Consider the following 16984-nt stretch of genomic DNA (forward strand, 5'->3'; position numbering starts at 1 on the left):
TGGTAAAGAAAATCACGCGTCTAGGATATTACTGGACCACGATGGAGTCAGATTGTATCAAGTACGTCAGACATTGCCATAATTGCCAAATCTTCGGGAATGTGCAACACATCCCTCCTTCACTGCATTACACCATTACATCTCCTTGACTGTTTTCTGCTTGGGGAATCGACACCATTGGGAAAATCACTCCAACCGGAACAGGAGGCCACTGTTTCATTTTGGTAGCTATCAACTATTTTACCAAATGGGTCGAAGCAGCATCTTACACTAGTCTCACTGCCAAAAACAGGGCAAAGTTTATACAAACCAATATCATTTGTCGATATGGTTGCCCACATGAAATTATCAGTGACAATGGATCACATTTCCAGGCTGAGGCTGAGCAATTGCTTGCCAAATACAAAATAAAACACCATCATTCCTCACCATACAGACCTCAAACTAATGGCACGGTGGAGGCAGCTAATAAAAATGTCATCATAATCCTCAAGAAAATGATCGATAACTATCGTGATTCGCCCAGCAAGATACCTTTTGCGCTATGAGGTTATCGCACATCAGTTAGGACGGCCACTGGGGCCACTCCTTTTTTTATCACTTATGGCATGGAAGCTATACAACCGGTTGAACTAGAGATTCCATCTTTACGCATTTTGCTCGAAAGTCAAATTACGGAAGCTGATTGGAAGAGAGATAGATATGAAGAACTCATCCTCTTGGATGAACGAAGGTTGCGCGCATTACATAATGTGCAAACATATCAGGCACGTATCAAACGAGCCTTCAATAAATGGGTTAAGCCCAGATATATCAAAGAAGAAGACTTGTGCTCAAATCAGTCAGAGCTCTTCTACCTGTCGATCCGCATGGAAATTTTAAACCCAACTGGGCCAGACTATTCTTAGTCAAGTCCATACTCTCGGGGGGTGCAGTTAGGATTATAGACCTAGATGGAAATGAATTCGCTAACCCAACTAACCTCGACCAACTGAAGCGATATTACCCTTAGTATAGGATAGGAAACGCACCTCGCGTAACACCTACGTGCCGCTCATGCGACACAAAATAAAAATGGCCCTTGGCCTGCTGAAAGAAAGCTTATGTCACCTTGCTCTTGCATCTTGACACTTCGACATCCTCATATCATCAAATAATTTTTTTTTTGGTGAAATGTGAAATATATTATAAATGATAAGACTTAATTACATCAGTTCAATTCACCAATCATTGACAGCTACTACCATTACAACCATGCTCATACAAAACAAACAGAACAATAATCTAGTCTGCCTACACCCCGGTCAGTATCTCTGGAAGCTGAAATTTTGAAGTCATTAACTTCTGCCCGCATCTATGTTGTACCTCACATTTAACCTGCTGAATAATAAAAGAAGAAGTAAACAGTTTGGCTTCAATCCTACGAACATTCCGAGCATGCCATAAGTGATACCACAGTGCAAGTATTGCTGTCAGCACAATCTGCTTCTTCAACAGTGATCTACTTCTCCATCTTGCACTACAATGCACCACATCATTCAATGGGACTGTCACTCTCAGCCATTCAGTTAAACTGTCCCAGCATTTCTGACTATACACACACTGATATAGTAAATGTTGATGGTTCTCTGGACTGACTAAGAAAAACTCACACAGACCATTAGTATGCAGCCCAAACCCCTGCATTCTGTCCTTGGTTACTAGTCTACCCTGGACAGCCAGCCACCCCACAAAAGAGTGCTTAGGAATAGCAGATTTATTCCAAATTAAAGGAAACCAGTCACACTTAACCTGCATCCCCTGTAACCATTTATACTCTTTTGAGACTGAGTATTCACCAGAGTTCCCAGTCCACAAAAAAATAGTATATCTATGTTTCATAATATCCTTAACAAGGCAAATTCTTCTCCATGTCCAGCTAGTATTACAGGTCAGTTTATAGTCCATCCAGGCTTGACCTTTTATGTAAATTTGGTTGACCCATCTAATCCACAAATGATCAGTTTTAGCAGCAATCCACCACACATATTTGCCTATCATAGCCTCATTCCATAGCTTATAATTGATTATGCCAAGCCCACCATGTCTCTTATCTTTACACACTTTGTCCCAAGCAGGAGCCCTATTGTAAAGCTCAGATCCTGACCATAGGTAATTTCTGTATATACACTCAATTCTTGCAATGACAGTAGCTGGAATAACAAAGATCCTGGACCAGAAAGTATGCAGTTGAGGAAGCACAGATTTGATAAGCACCATCCTCCCTGCATAACTCAATTTCTTAGCCCCCCATCCTCTGATTCTTCCTACAATTTTCTCTACCAACCTGGTATAGTCCCCAATAGCCAAACGTTTGTAAGAAATAGGAACCCCCAAGTACCTAAAAGGGAACTTGCCAGGCTTGAAGCCAGAATAGGACAAAATATAATCAATCTCACCCCGAGGCATCCCATTAAAATAGATATCAGATTTTTCCCTATTCATTTCCAATCCTGAAGCCCCAGAAAAAGTGGTAAAAGATCTCAGAATAAAAGTGATAGACCTCATATCCCCTCTACAAAACATTAACTAGTCATCTGCAAAGCACAAGTGACTTAGCTGCAAAGGTCTACAAAAGGGGTGATAGTTAAACTCCATTCTACTAGTCACATCATTTAATATCCTACTCAGATACTCCATACAAATAGTGAAAAGCAAGGGGGATATGGGATCCCCTTGCCTAATCCCTCTCTTCCCTTGGAACTACCCAAAATTGTTACCATTCAAAGATAGTGTGAACCAAGGGGAAGAAACACAAGCCATAATCCAATCCACCATTCTCTCAGGAAAACCCAAAGCTCCTAACATTTGTTCTATAAACTTCCACTCAATAAAATCATAAGCTTTCTTTAAATCAACTTTCATAATGCACCTTGGGGAACAAGCTTTCCTATTGTAAAGTCTTACTAAGTCATGGCAAATCAAAATATTATTAGCTATGTCCCTCCCTTTGATAAAAGAACTATAGGTGACACTCACAATATTAAGGAGGATAGGAACTAGCCTATTATAAATAACCTTAGAAATAATTTTATAGACCACATTGCAGCAAGCAATAGGTCTAAAGTCAGCCACTGAGACAGGTCTAGTTTTCTTTGGGACCAGGGTAAGGACAGTAGTGTTAACCTGTGTAAGTAATTTTCCTGTCTTAAAAAATTCCTTGACAGCATCAACCAAGTCCTCCCCCACAATATCAAAAGCATCTTTGTTGAACTGGGAGGTGTATCCGTCGAGGCCAGGTGCTTTGTTAGCTGGAATAGAGGACAGAGCTTGCTTAATTTCCTCAGTGGTAATCTCTTGTATCAGAGCTTGATACTGTTCAGCATTAATAATAGTCCCTGTCCTGACAATAGGAACATGTACATGGGTGACAATTTAACTAGTTCCTAACAAGTGCGCATAGTATCCCACAAAAGCTTCGTCTATGGCTTGGGCAGTAGAGCAGTTATTCCCATTCAAATCCTGGATGCAGAACACCCTATTACTCATTCTCCTAGCTTTCAGAACACTATGAAAATATTGAGTGTTATCATCCCCATCCTCCATCCATTGGGCCTTCGATTTCTGAGCCAAGAAACTCCTTCTAGTCTCCTCTAGCTCTCTATAACTAACTGCAGCCTCTCTCTCAGTTTGCTATAGTATCATATTATTTGGGTCATTATGCAGCTATTTTTGAACATTATAAAGATATAACTTGGCTACAATAGCAGTGGTTTCAATATTACCAAACACTTCTCCATTCATCTGTTTTAAACCAGGTTTAAGAAGTTTCAGCTTCTTAACAAATTGGAACATTTTATATCCAAGGATCTGAGTACTCCAAACCCTCTGGACAGTGGCTGCAAATTCAGGGGCTTTCCCCCACATGTTAAAATACTTGAAACCACCATTCCTTCTCTCAGGCTCATTACTCATATTAATGGTACAGGGGCAGTGATCAAACAACCCCTCAGGATGAAAGACAGTAGTAGTGACTGGGAATTGCATCATACACTCATCATTAACCATTGCTCTATCCAATATACTAAACATTATAGCCCCAGGTTCATGTTTATTGTTCCATGTAAAGAAAGCCCCTTGAGCAGGTAAATCCAACAACCCACAATCATCAGCACACTCTTGGAAACCTTTCAGTTCTGCTATAGTCACCTCTGACCCAATCCTTTCAGACATGGCTAAAACATTATTAAAATCTCTCATAGCAATCCAAGGTCCACTGACAACAGAATGCATCTCCTTAAATGATTGCCAAAGAGGAAGTCTATCAGCAATTCTATTAAACCCATAAATCACAGACATCCACCTCACACACCCAGTAGGAATATAAGTGACTTTAGTATGTATAATCTGAGCTTCACTACTCAAAATCTCCACATCATAATTATTAGCATCCCACAAACTCCAAATTTTGCGCCTTGGATGAGCATCCAGATTATTAGTCATAGCCCAGTGAGCTCCAATACCCTGGTGAACTTTATTCAGCAGTACTCCTAACTCTAGTTTCAACTAAACCAAAAATCCCTACATTATTAGTATGCAAAAACCATCTAATATCTTTTTACTTATTCTCACTATTCATACCCCGGACATTCCAAAAGCCCAAGCTATCCATTTTCCAGATTTAAGGAAGAGCCTTCCATTTCCCCTTCAAGGACCCTCCTATAATGCACAGAATGTTCCAAAACTTTCAAAATGTCCTCCTACCACTACCAACTACAATCTCGCCCTACCTAGTCAATTTTGTAATTATTCTAGCAGGAGTAAAAGAATGAAAGCTAGCTGGCAGAGGTGTAACCAAATCTCCTAACCCCTCAACTCCATTTACAGTAGCTCTAGGTACCAAGGGAAGCATAGGCTGCCTAGGTGTGGGCTCAATAATCTCAGCAGTCCCATGTGACTCAGTAAGTAAAGGAGACTGCACAGGAGGGACTTCAACCACAGGAGGGACTTCAACCCTAGGTGGTTTTGGCACCCAGACCTTCTTAACAACAGGTCTAGCTTATTTTTTCCTACAATCTCTAGCCAAATGCCCTAACCCATTACATTCACCACATTTAGTTGGTTTCATCTCATAATGAACAATTTGCCTATGCATCACATCCAACTCACCTGTAAATTCAATCACATCAGGCAATTCAGCAGCAATTGGTACTTCCACCATGACTCTCGCATGGCCCATAAAGGTTTTGAGCCGAGTATTACTATCAGTTCTCAGTGGTTTTCCAACAAGCCCACCAATCTTTTGTAGAGCATTCCCCTAGAATTTTAGTGGTAGGCCATAAAAACGAATCCAAATTGAACCATATCCACTGCCTCCCTCACTAATTTGGTATTCGGGGTCCATTCCTCACAACAACTGGTTTGTTTTCAAAAAACACATGCCCTGATTGCAAAACCTTAATTTTCATTTCCTCAGTTTTGAAACGTACCGGAAATATACCGTTAAAGTTAAAGGATAACTTATCAAAGTCAATATATCCCCAGATACGCTTAAGAAAATTATCAATGACCTTAAATGAAGGGTTAGCCCCAATGACTTTACAGTAAATTGCTGTAGACCAAAAGTTTAGCTCAGAATTAACATCACTATCAGTAAGTTGCAAAGCCGTTACCCTAGCCAATGTTTCAGACCCAGACGATTGACCCTTCCGTGGAACCTCCTCCATTCAGATGCATCATCGCTTTCCTCCTCCAGAATAGACTCCATCCCATTACTCAAATTAAACGGTCGAAGAACCGATACAGGTTCCTCAATGATACCTAAATCCGTAAGACTTTCATCATCTCTATGTAGAGTCGCAAATCTCGATCCAGAATTCGTATTATTATGTGGTGTATTAGTATTATTTTGTGATCTTTTTGTGGTAATAGAAGTTAAACGTAGTACTCTATTAGATTTAGGAGTATTTTTCCGATGACGAGCCATTGCAAATCAACAGAAAAAGTTTAGAACCCTAAATCGCCTCTCTCTCTACTATTTCTCTCTCTAGAAATCATTGTTAAGATGCCTAATATCGCGAGTCATCATCAAATAAATTGAATTGTACTTTAGGAGTAAGTAAAGCTCATGCTTATTTTCTAGTTCACTACAAGCTCTTGCTTCGAACAATTATTCTTTTACATTTATTCGAACTACGTGCAAGGGTTTGATTTCATGAATACGTAGGCAATCCTTCACCAGATACAACCCGTTATTTTAGAATGTAAATAGAAAGACATTTGCATTCGCATTTGAAATTCGACAAGAATAATGAAAGGAAATCACAATAATTTCTTAACTAATTAATCTTTTATTCATTTATTCTATAAATAATAATAATACTAATAATATGCCCAATAATATAAAATGCTGAAAATAAATGCTAGGCTAGGATTCTAAAAACCCCGCCGTTTATTACAATAATAGGTAATAATAAATAAATATTATAAATGACAAAGGCTATTCTTCCATTTTCTCTTTGCCTTTGTCACCCTTGTCATATTTCTTGTCTCGACCATGAGCCGGGCGCTCTTGTGCTATCTCCAACCTAATCACCAAAGGTCTCTCTCGCGGTCCAGCCTTACCATTTCGATCCACCACCAACTCTACGGCAGGAGCAGTCTTTGGTTTCTTCGACGGATGAACGACTCGGAATCCGGCCTCTTCTTCCTCTTCAGTCAAGTACTTCTGGTTCTCTTTTGCTACCTCGCAAATCTTGTAGTTAACAGGCTCGTGCTTCCTCAATTTCTCATGCTCTTCAGGAGTAGCAGCGTTCCTCCATTGCAAGTATGAGTCAGATACCCATAAGGAGCCAATAGGAGAGGGTATTAACCACATGTTCCTCTAAGCCCACTTCATTGCCCATTCCCGATGAGTCTCTGTAGTGTGTGCCAATGCAGTTTGAGGGACAGTGTCAAGCTTTGGAATCTTCTACTTAAGGCCCACTTGCCTAATCAAACTCTCCGGGAAAATGCAAATCCTGATTTCCAAGCCATGGATGCGAACTGATCGAGTCGGGTGGAAAGATGAAACTCCAGTGACTGACCTGAGTTGCCACCATGGTATAATCCACCGGATTAGGGGACCTCCTTCATTCTTCAGCTTATTTTCCCAATAGTTGCAAACCCGAGTGAAGTCCACCATATAGAGTCTGGTTCTCATTGCAATTGATCAAGCATGGTATCCTAGCACATTAATTGGGGGCTCGATCAACCGCATACGCTCCATAAGCCAAACCTGCAAAGAAAGACGAGAATTAATGCCCACATGGTCAATCAAACGAAAAGAAAAAAAAACGAAAAAAAAAGAAAAAAAAAGAAAAAAAAGAAAAAAAAAAGAAAAGAAAAAACGATTAGCATATAAAGAGAAGAAAAAAGGGGCTCTTATCTGCAGAATGATGGGCCTTCCCAAATAAGGAAGCTCATGGTTGGCTTTTCTATTCTACAAACCAAGAATGGTCTCTCCTAAGCAAAGGCATGATGGGCTCTTGCGCAACTCTATTTGTTCCACTAAGCTCAAGAAACGAGGATCCCCTCTCATCTCCTTGTCAACATGCCCTTGAAGGACATAGCAGTGAAGTAGACAAAACCCGAACGCCCTGCAAAATAGAAGGGTCTTCCCTATTTATAAATTGGTCAACAAAGTCAAACATCCGGACTCCTTTCGAGGTTACAAGACGGTCAACCTGAGCCTTGGTCAATCCAAGCAAATCTCTAAATTTACTCTTATGCCCTTAAGAGCTAAAGGGTATAGCTGATGTATTCTCCGGGTCCCATCCTCCAATAGTAGCTATTTCTTCAGGGAAAGGGCAGATATCGCCTCTAGGAAAGGCAAATACATGAAAATTTGGGTCCCAATAATCAAGACAGGCATCCAAGAAGGGATTCACGATCTGCACTAATTTGAGACTCAAGATCGATCCCAAATTAAATGCAACCATGTCATGTTTCTCAACATTTGTGAACTCATTCGTCCAGTCCTTGAGAGCGTCTCTAAAAGGAACCATGATTTTGAAGTTTTTATGAAGATATGAGAGCTTTTGTGAGATAGATGGAATAAAGATGGAGGAATTGTGTGAATAAAAGCTTCCCCAAAGTCTCTATTTATACTAAACGCAATTTCCTAATTTCTGTCAAGGTCTGACTAGCTGGGGAAATGGCGCAGCATCTGCTGCGCCTCTTCACCAGGCTGTTTTCCGTGATTTTCAGCTTTGGATCTTTCCTAATTTGTTTTTTGCTATAATTTCCTATTCTTATAGGTTATTATTTTGGTAATCCCATTAAATTACCAAATTTTATATTTCCTAAATCTTTTCGGTTTCGCTTTTCGAGACGAAAACGACATTTTCGCCAAACACGCAGACTTACCCAATTTGTTTTATTTTCTTTTTTAGGGGAATCATTTCAATCTTCGTTTTCACTACATTTCACACTTATACATTTCTTTTTAAGTTTTTTTAAGGGGTAGCCCTCCCTACCGTCCGGTCATTTTTGCTCATCTCTGGGCATTTTGGTCATTTTTTTGCTCATTTTCGGGCACTTCTTCACATTTTCTCATTTTGCGCCAATTTATGCCATCTATATATTTTATTTGCAAATTCTGTGTAAATTTCGACAGCGTGACGACATAAACCGTCATCTACCAAACCTGTTTTCTAAGCTAACCTGCAGGATCAACGAACAACCAGCAGCAAAGGCACTCAGGCTGTCATATATACAACCAAAATGCAATATGTACATCAAACTGGGGCCCAAAACAGGTCTGAAAAGTCCAAAATGAAGTCCAAAAGGTACAAAGTATATACAAGACAACAACAAAAAAGAAAAAACAGCTACTCCTGGTCGCCGCTCAGCTCAGCTACGGTCGCCTCGAGAGCAGCAATCTCAGTGTCCCTGACCTCTAACTCCCTCAACAGGCGAGCTATCTTCTCTTGGGACTCCGCCAGCTCGCGCTCTAGGTCACGCTCTCTCTTCAAATAATAAAGAAGTGCCTCATTTCAATCATTTCATTCGACCATTTCAAAACAAAACGCGGGAAATTGCAACAAAATATGAAACAAAAAAGCGAATGAGAGGTTCATACCTGTCGTCCTCGGCCACCTGCAAGTGCCTCAATGGCCGTCGCCCTTACCCGGTTGGCTATCCTCCACAGCGCCACATGCTGAGACGGTGCCACCTACATTCAATAAAGAATGAATGCATTATTATGCAATAAAGATAGCAAAAGACAGCTAAAGCTGGGGGCTTACCCTCCTCAATAAGTGCTGCTACTCCTCCAGGCCAGCGTCCGTCACCTCCTCGCCAAATTCACGGATCTCCGAGATCGTCGTCGTCCCCGTCGCGTCAGTGTACTCAAGTGTCTCTGGGTACGATGGGGGTTCGACGCCTGCCACCTTGATCTCCTACGAGTTTTCAAATAAGTTTTCTTATTTATTTGTCGATCATTCGTCATTCGACAAGTCAAAACAAGGAAAGTGAGATACTTACCACAACTGGCCACAACAAAAACCTCTGACGAACGAACTCAGAGTACTCCTCGCTAGGAAGGAGGAGGCGTCACCGCTCGCGTCTGCCAAGTCAGCCTATCTCTCGGTGTCAAAAGGCTCCCTAAACATCGTCCGTGGAGGATCGATGGGAACCGCAAAAGTGTCACGAGAGCACTGCCGAGTCAAACGCTCGCCCAGGTACCACACAGGTCCCATGGACGTCCTCAACAACAACCGACTCGAGCTCCTAGGACGAAGGACCTCGGCTACGAAAGCTGGAGCGTCAGGGTAGTCTACCCAGGGTCTACTCACCCACTAAGATAAGCAAACAAGGGGGTCATTCTTATGATCACTTCTAAATGAAAATGAAAAGAAAATAACCAAACAAGTAGTCAAAGGCACTTACGTCCTCCAACTTCAGGGCATTCACGCCCCGTCGACAAACATCGTAAGAAGAGCGCTGGCTCTTCCTACGGCACACCACCCAATCTCTCACGACCGGGTACGCCCTCGGCTCAGGCTCCGTCCTCTTGGGCGCGAAGCTGGGAAAGTAGGAGTACACTCACGCCTGCAAAACAAAGATAAATCATTTATGATCTTTCATAATTTGATAGAGAAAAGAAATGAGAAAGTAATAATGATCTTTCATAATGCGAAAGGAAGGTTCATACCTTCAACAGGAGTCCGGGACCGATAGTAGCAGGAGAAGTCCCCTTCTTCAACGACTCAGGACGCACCATGGCCCTCATATATCGAGTGAGGAGCGAAAAGCCAGGAGTAACCCAGTCTCACCGACCTAGGTTACTCAAGTCAGCAAGGAAGGGAAGAAGCTTTGTCGACAACCTCTCCCCCTTGTCTCCAAGGTAAATCGAAGACAAGAACCACCACAACCACAAACGAGCCCTCTGCTCAACAGTGCAAAGAGGTGGAGGCACCATCCTCCCATCCATCCTCATCCTCGTCGGGGTCCTACCTGCGAAGTAGTCCCTGAAGCAAACACAAGCAAAGTAGTCCCTAACGTAGGTACTCGCCACCAACCAGGGAACGGTGGAAGCACTCGTCGCCAGGTTCCAGCCAATCAACTCTCTCGCCTCGGCCGAGTCTACTCTCATGGCCATCAACGGGCACACCAAGGGCTCCTCTCCAAACGGCAGACCAGAGATCATGCTGTAGTCCTCCAGAGTAACCCCAACCTCTCCAAAAAGCATGTGAAAGGTCGAGTTCATGTTCCAGTACCGATCAAGGAAAGCTCGGATCAGGCAAAGGTTAGCCCGAATCTTCCGCTCCATGATATCCCTCCATGCTCCCACCAAAGCTCCAAAGGCTCCTAGCTCGATGATGGCATTCTCCTCCTCCGCCTGTCTCTCGTAGGCCTTCATCATCATCGGGTAGCCGGAAAAGGACCTCAAATTCCCGGCATCCTGTATCAATCCAGGTCAAACGCTATCTTTAGCACAAGATTAGAGAGAAATGAAACGGCAAGTGAATAGGAAACGTAATAAAGGAATGACGAGTTCGAGACTTACCAAACTCCTCGCCGTCCTGTAAGACAGGTTGCTCTCTGCTACCCAAATGAGATGTCTGCCATCCCAATTCTCAGCCTACACGGGTGCCCCCACTTGCTGGCAACCACCACGTCCTACGTTGGCCTGTCTCGGGACCTCCTCAGCCTCCTCCTCAAGCACCTCCTCTCTCTCACCCCCTACAAGAGCGAGAGAAGGGTCGAACTCGATGTCCACATCCATGGGAGCCCTCCCCGACGTAGAAGGAACGTCACCTGCAAATTAAAATAAATTAGGCCGCGTCAAATGACGACAAGCCTCGGTAAGTTTGTTTCAAAGCCCCGAAAATGGCATTTGCACGCCATCTTTGGCCATTTCTTTCGAAACCTGATAGGCTTATCGTGTACCTATGCAAATATAAATTCCCTAAACACAAATAAATGTAGTAATAGGGGTCGAACCACAAGGAAACGGGAATTACGTCGTGAATTGCTATGAAGAGATTCTTATCAACGTCGATTTCGTTTTTAGTTTGGTTTGGTTGTTTAATGATTAACAAAGGTTGTAATATAAGTTATATAATAAAAGGGAGTCTAAGGGGTTCGGGTCACACATGCAAAGGTAAACATATGATTATGATAAATTCGGTACTAATAACATTGTCAATAGTTTAGGCTTAAAGATACCCACCTTGCGGCATTAGTATCAACTATAGACCGGGTCCTAGAGAAACTCCCGTCCGTTCTAGGTCATCCTACCACACATGCTTTGTCTAATTCAATTCCGCGCCTCTTGACTTTTAGAATGAATGAACACACTTAATCTATGAATAAGGCCTTAAACAAAGATTAAACATTCTGGTGCAAACATGTGATAGAAGCAATATGAACAATATTATTATTAATCTAGTTTATCATGTTATGTATTTGATTTATGCATGGCTCCCCTAACCCTTAGACTAAGAGATTTAGCTACTCATATTAAGGTGTAAATTGTAAATTGTATTAAGAGGAATGATAAACATGATTATATGTTTTATATAAACTTAATGATTTAACATGCAAGAGGAATAAAACTAAAGTAATCTAAATGGAGTGCTTAATTATAAACTAAGTATAAACTAAATAGAAATGTAGAAATGTAAACTATAAATAGAAATACCTTAAAGAGATGAACTTGTATGGAAGAAAAAATAATAACCAAATGCTTGAAAATGTATTAAGGACTAAAAGTTTTAATAACTACAAGCTTAACAATATTGTAAATTAATAAGAAAACTATTGAGAGAAATATAATGCTTAAGGCTAATGTAAAGTAAAATAAGACGTAAAAATTGGACGCCCTAAGCCTTGGAATGCCTCTCCTATTTATAGGAGAGGAAGAAGAAACGTAAATAATCAAAGAGCATGCAGCCCCGATCGGGGTCGTGTGTTTCCGGGTATTTTCCACTTAATTCCTCACTTAATTGTTGAGGAATCCAAAGAACGTGATTAATGACCCTTAATGCACCCGGGTAAATGCTTCATCTATCATCTTTAGAGCTCCCAAAAAGTATCCTAAGCATGTTGGAATCTTATGCTTTCCACCTTGACTTGGACTTGAACATTGGGCTTTGACTTTGATTGTTAGCAATATTTACATTACACATATTGATCCATCAATAATTTCCCCATGCAAAACCCATTCCAAATGCTCCATGCTTAGTCCAACACTTGGTCTTGTTCAACTTAGTGAACTTGGTGTATAAAATGATAGGAAAAAGCCTCTAAATGCTTAGATTCCTATAAAAACGTAACAAACATAACAATACACCTAGAACACGCGATTAGCTCAAAAATATACTATTTAAAGTATGATGAACAATAGAAACCGAGCTAAAATGAGGGGTAAACGTATATACAAAATGAACATATCAAACTCCCCCTAGCTAAACCCTTGATTGTCCCCAAGCAAGAAACAAAATCCCATCAATTGCAATATCCCAAACATGCTAAGCATAATGATTTAGAAACCCGAAACAACATGGATAAGGAATAAAGCAAAACATGGATGAGATTTACACGACGGCGTAGCATGGGAAACTCGAAATGAACCTTAAAGCTCTTGCATGATCTTTTGAATTATGGACTCTCACGGGGCACTCAAACTCATTTTGATGTGGAAGGACAATTTTGCGAATGAACACTCAACTATCCTCAACTTATAACAATGTACCCGCAATTTAATATGGTAAACATGTCAAAATTAGCAAACCAAGACAATCAAATGTAATCATGATAAATGAGCCAAATGGGTAGGAAGAAGGCAAAGAAACATGGGTAAGAAAGGGGAACAAAAGAGTTATGGTAATGTGGAGCTAAGCCAATATAGCAACTACCAAAATGAAAGGATGCTCAATCCCAATTCTAATCCAATTTTGCAATTCAAATCATAAGAAAATTCTCCAAAATAATATGAATAAAGCTTTGAGAATTTCTCACATCTTCTTCTTCTTCTTCTTCTTCTTCTTCTTCTCTTTTTTTCCAATTCAATGCATACTTCCTTTTTTTTCATGCTTTTTCTTTTCTTTTTCTTTCTTCATTTTTTTCATTTTTTTTCATTCTCCTTTTCATCATTCTAACTTTTTCCATTTGTTTTTCTTCTTTTCTTTGTTTTTTTCTTGAGCATTAAGACCAAGCTCACATGACTTCTAACAATAAACCATATCCTAATGAGCACCCAAACACTATCCAACTAAGCTACTAGCTCAACAAGGGTAGGCAATTTCAATGATGTAGCTAAGGATAAATTTTGTGAAGGGGTCAAAAAGGCTAAAATATCATGTGAATGGCTCCAAAATGCTATAACAAATGAATGCATGCTTACCAAGAGATGACATGAGAACCATACTTGTGTGTTTTGATGAAACATACATTATAAGGAGACACCTAAACTCACCTAAGAGATACCGGATATGGATGCATCGGTCAAAAAGAGGCTCTACCTTACCATTTTGTAGCTTGCCACAAGTCAAGATCAAGCCTATTCGGCTCATTCTCCATCTACCACCTACTATGTCAAGACATCCCCATGTAGGTAATATCCCATCATGAAAGAATAAATCATTAGCAAGAAGCCATTATTAGGATAAGTAAAGAGGAGAGTAGGCTACAAGCAAGCACAAAGCAAAAATTTCTCTCAAAAATTTTCAAAAATTTTCAAAATTTCTACACTACATGCAAATGCAATCTCCCCCCAAGCTAAACATCACATTGTCCTCAATGTGCCAACAATTCAAATGACCCAATCAAACCATAAAAATGGCTCAAAGCACAAAACAAGAAGGACTAGAGGTTATGTTTAATGGGTTGCAAGATCTAGACTAAAATGCAAAGCAATTAAAAACTTACTCGGCTTGCTAGCCTTCCCCCAAGCTAGCATGAATTCGGGGGGGGGGGGGTCTAGATCTTCCCTTGTGATTAAGGTGAAGAAAATGAGAAAATATGATGGAAGGAAGAAAGAGAGATACCATCGGGTTTTATTAAAAGTGATATAGCGATATTGCCTTTACCCGTAGAAGAAAAAGGCCAAGAAAACACGAACCCACGTCCCCGATCGGGGTTGACTACTCCTTCGGGTTTTGACTCTTTTCCGTGTTGGTTTAATTTCCTTCTCGTTTCTCGAAAACCACGTCCCCGAACGAGGATCTTGCATGGGGAAGCGTGTCAGATTCTCCTTTCATCATTTTCACCTATAAATCACAAAAGAAACATCGTCAAGTCGAGTTTTTTTATTACTAATCTAAGAAAAACAATAAATTGCAGAAAAATAAATAAAAACAAATAAAAAGCTTGGGTTGCCTCCCAAGAATCGCTGGTTTAACGTCCCGCACGACGTAAGAAGCTATTTGATTCAAGTTTTGTCATTGAGCTTGCCACCAACCAAGCTCCATTTCATAGCTATCTTTGCATTCCTCAACCATTTGAAATTCTTCAAATAAAATTTCCCTTTCTTTTTGCCAATCTTAGTAATAATGCCCTTAGCATTATCACCTACAAAACAACCAACACCAATACCGTCCTCCAACGGATCCATTGGTAAGGAGCCAAGTGTTGTAGAGGCAAGAGAAGAGTCCACAGTGCTAAATAAATAACAAGACTCTTGTAGCATTGGGCTTCTAATGGTGTTGTTTTTACTAAAAGAAACCCGGTCATCACCCACTTCCAACGTTAACCTCCCATTTTTCACATCAATTAGCGCACCCGCGGTGCGTAAAAATGGCCTACCCAATATAAATGGGGTTTGTGAGTCCTCGGCCATATCAAGTATAAGGAAGTCAACGGGTATGAAAAACTTGCCAACTTTGACGGGTACATCTTCTAAGACACCTAAGGGTCGCTTTAAAGAATGGTCGGCCATTTGCAAGGTGATACTTGTGCATTTTAAAGCACCCATGTTAAGTTTTTCACAAAGGGAGTAAGACATGACACTCACACTAGCACCTAAGTCGCAAAGGGCTTTATCAATGGTATATGTGCCTATAGTGCAAGGAATAGAATAGCTACCGGGGTCCTTAAGTTTTGGGGGAGACTTATTTTGTAAGAGTGCACTACACACTTCGGTGAAAGCAATGGTCTCAACCTCATTGAAGGATCACTTCTTTGAGAGAATTTCCTTCATAAACTTTGAATAAGAAGGGACTTTGGTAAGCAATTCCATAAATGGGACGGTGACTTGTAAATTCTTACACATTTCCATGAACTTACCAAACTTACCTTCTTCCTTGTGCTTTACTAGGCGATGGGGAAATGGTACTTGAACAACTTCCTTGGGAGGAGCATCCTCTATATCTTTCACTTGTTCTTTCTCATTGGGAACACTCACCTTCTTTGAAACGGCATCACTCTCCTTAGTATTAGGAGAGACTTCTTCAACAACCACCTCGTTGCTTTCTTTGGGCATAGGGGACTCAACATTCTTAGCATCAAGCTTGTTCTTCCGCTTTAGCATCAACAACCGGTGGGGAAATGGTACACGGTCCTTAACAAGAGGCTCTTCACTAGCCTTCTTTTCATTATTTCCCCCAAGCTTGGCCTTTTTAACAACCACTTCTTCATCCAAAGTTATGGATGGCCCATCATAGCTAGTACCACTTCTCAATGAGATAGAATTGACGGTCTCGTGTGGTTGCTCACCTTGGGGAGTTAGTTGACCGTTCTTCCTTTGAGAGTTAGAAGCGGGTAGTTGAGCCACTTGTTGTTCCAACATCTTGACCGCGGCACTATGAGCTTGATCATTCTTTTGAATTTGAACCAATAATTCCATTTGCATTTAGACTATCATGCCCTCGATCTTACCAACCCCTTGGTTGTTTTGTTGGGCATTTTGTGGTGTATTTTGTTGGTAATTGTTTTGTGGGAGCCTTTGTTGATTTTGATAACCCGGTGGAGGGATATACTTTTGTTGTTGAGGGACATAGGCATTTTGTTGTGGTGGGGGTTGAGGGTTAAGCACATTGTTGCTAGTGTAAGACAAGTTCGAATGAAATTTTGTATTTGGGTTATAAGTGTTTGAAATATACCCGGTGGATATGAACTTTGTCTTAAAGCTTGAAAAGCATTTACCTCTTCGATAGGGGCTCGGAAATGAGCGGCATAATGACCCGCACCTCCGCAACCATCACAAAAAATGATTTGACTTGTTGAAGACAGGACATTGAGTTGTTGAAGGGAATCTTTAGCATCTCTTTCCGCCAATTGTTGTTGGAGCAAGGCAATTTGAGCTAGCAAAACGGAGTTGTTGGAGGATTCTTCTTTACCTTTGGATGGCACAACTCGGAACTAACATATTGTGCATCATGGACCGCCATAGATTCGATCGTGGCATGAGCAAGGTCGGTGTCAATTTGATCAAACCGCCCCATTGTTGACGGAATCAAGAATCCTTCGGGACTCGGCACAACATCCATTGTAGAATGTTATTGCTAGAAACCAATCATCT

At 40.9% G+C, this 16984-nt stretch overlaps 1 protein-coding gene across 1 annotated transcript; it reads right to left on the reverse strand.

Annotated features, from left to right (window-relative positions):
* Positions 1-1293: 1293 nt before the first annotated feature.
* On the reverse strand, positions 1294-5705 carry LOC141629594 (uncharacterized). Its single transcript, XM_074442571.1, has 7 exons — positions 5469-5705; positions 5149-5296; positions 4835-5037; positions 3742-4545; positions 3431-3672; positions 2760-3382; positions 1294-2492 (listed from the first exon to the last, which is right to left on the reverse strand). Exons 1-7 carry the CDS (start codon positions 5703-5705, stop codon positions 1294-1296), a joined length of 3456 nt encoding a protein of 1151 aa, XP_074298672.1.
* Positions 5706-16984: the final 11279 nt, after the last annotated feature.

Source organism: Silene latifolia, chromosome Y, assembly GCF_048544455.1.
Source record: "Silene latifolia isolate original U9 population chromosome Y, ASM4854445v1, whole genome shotgun sequence".
NCBI classification, from domain to species: Eukaryota; Viridiplantae; Streptophyta; class Magnoliopsida; order Caryophyllales; family Caryophyllaceae; genus Silene; species Silene latifolia.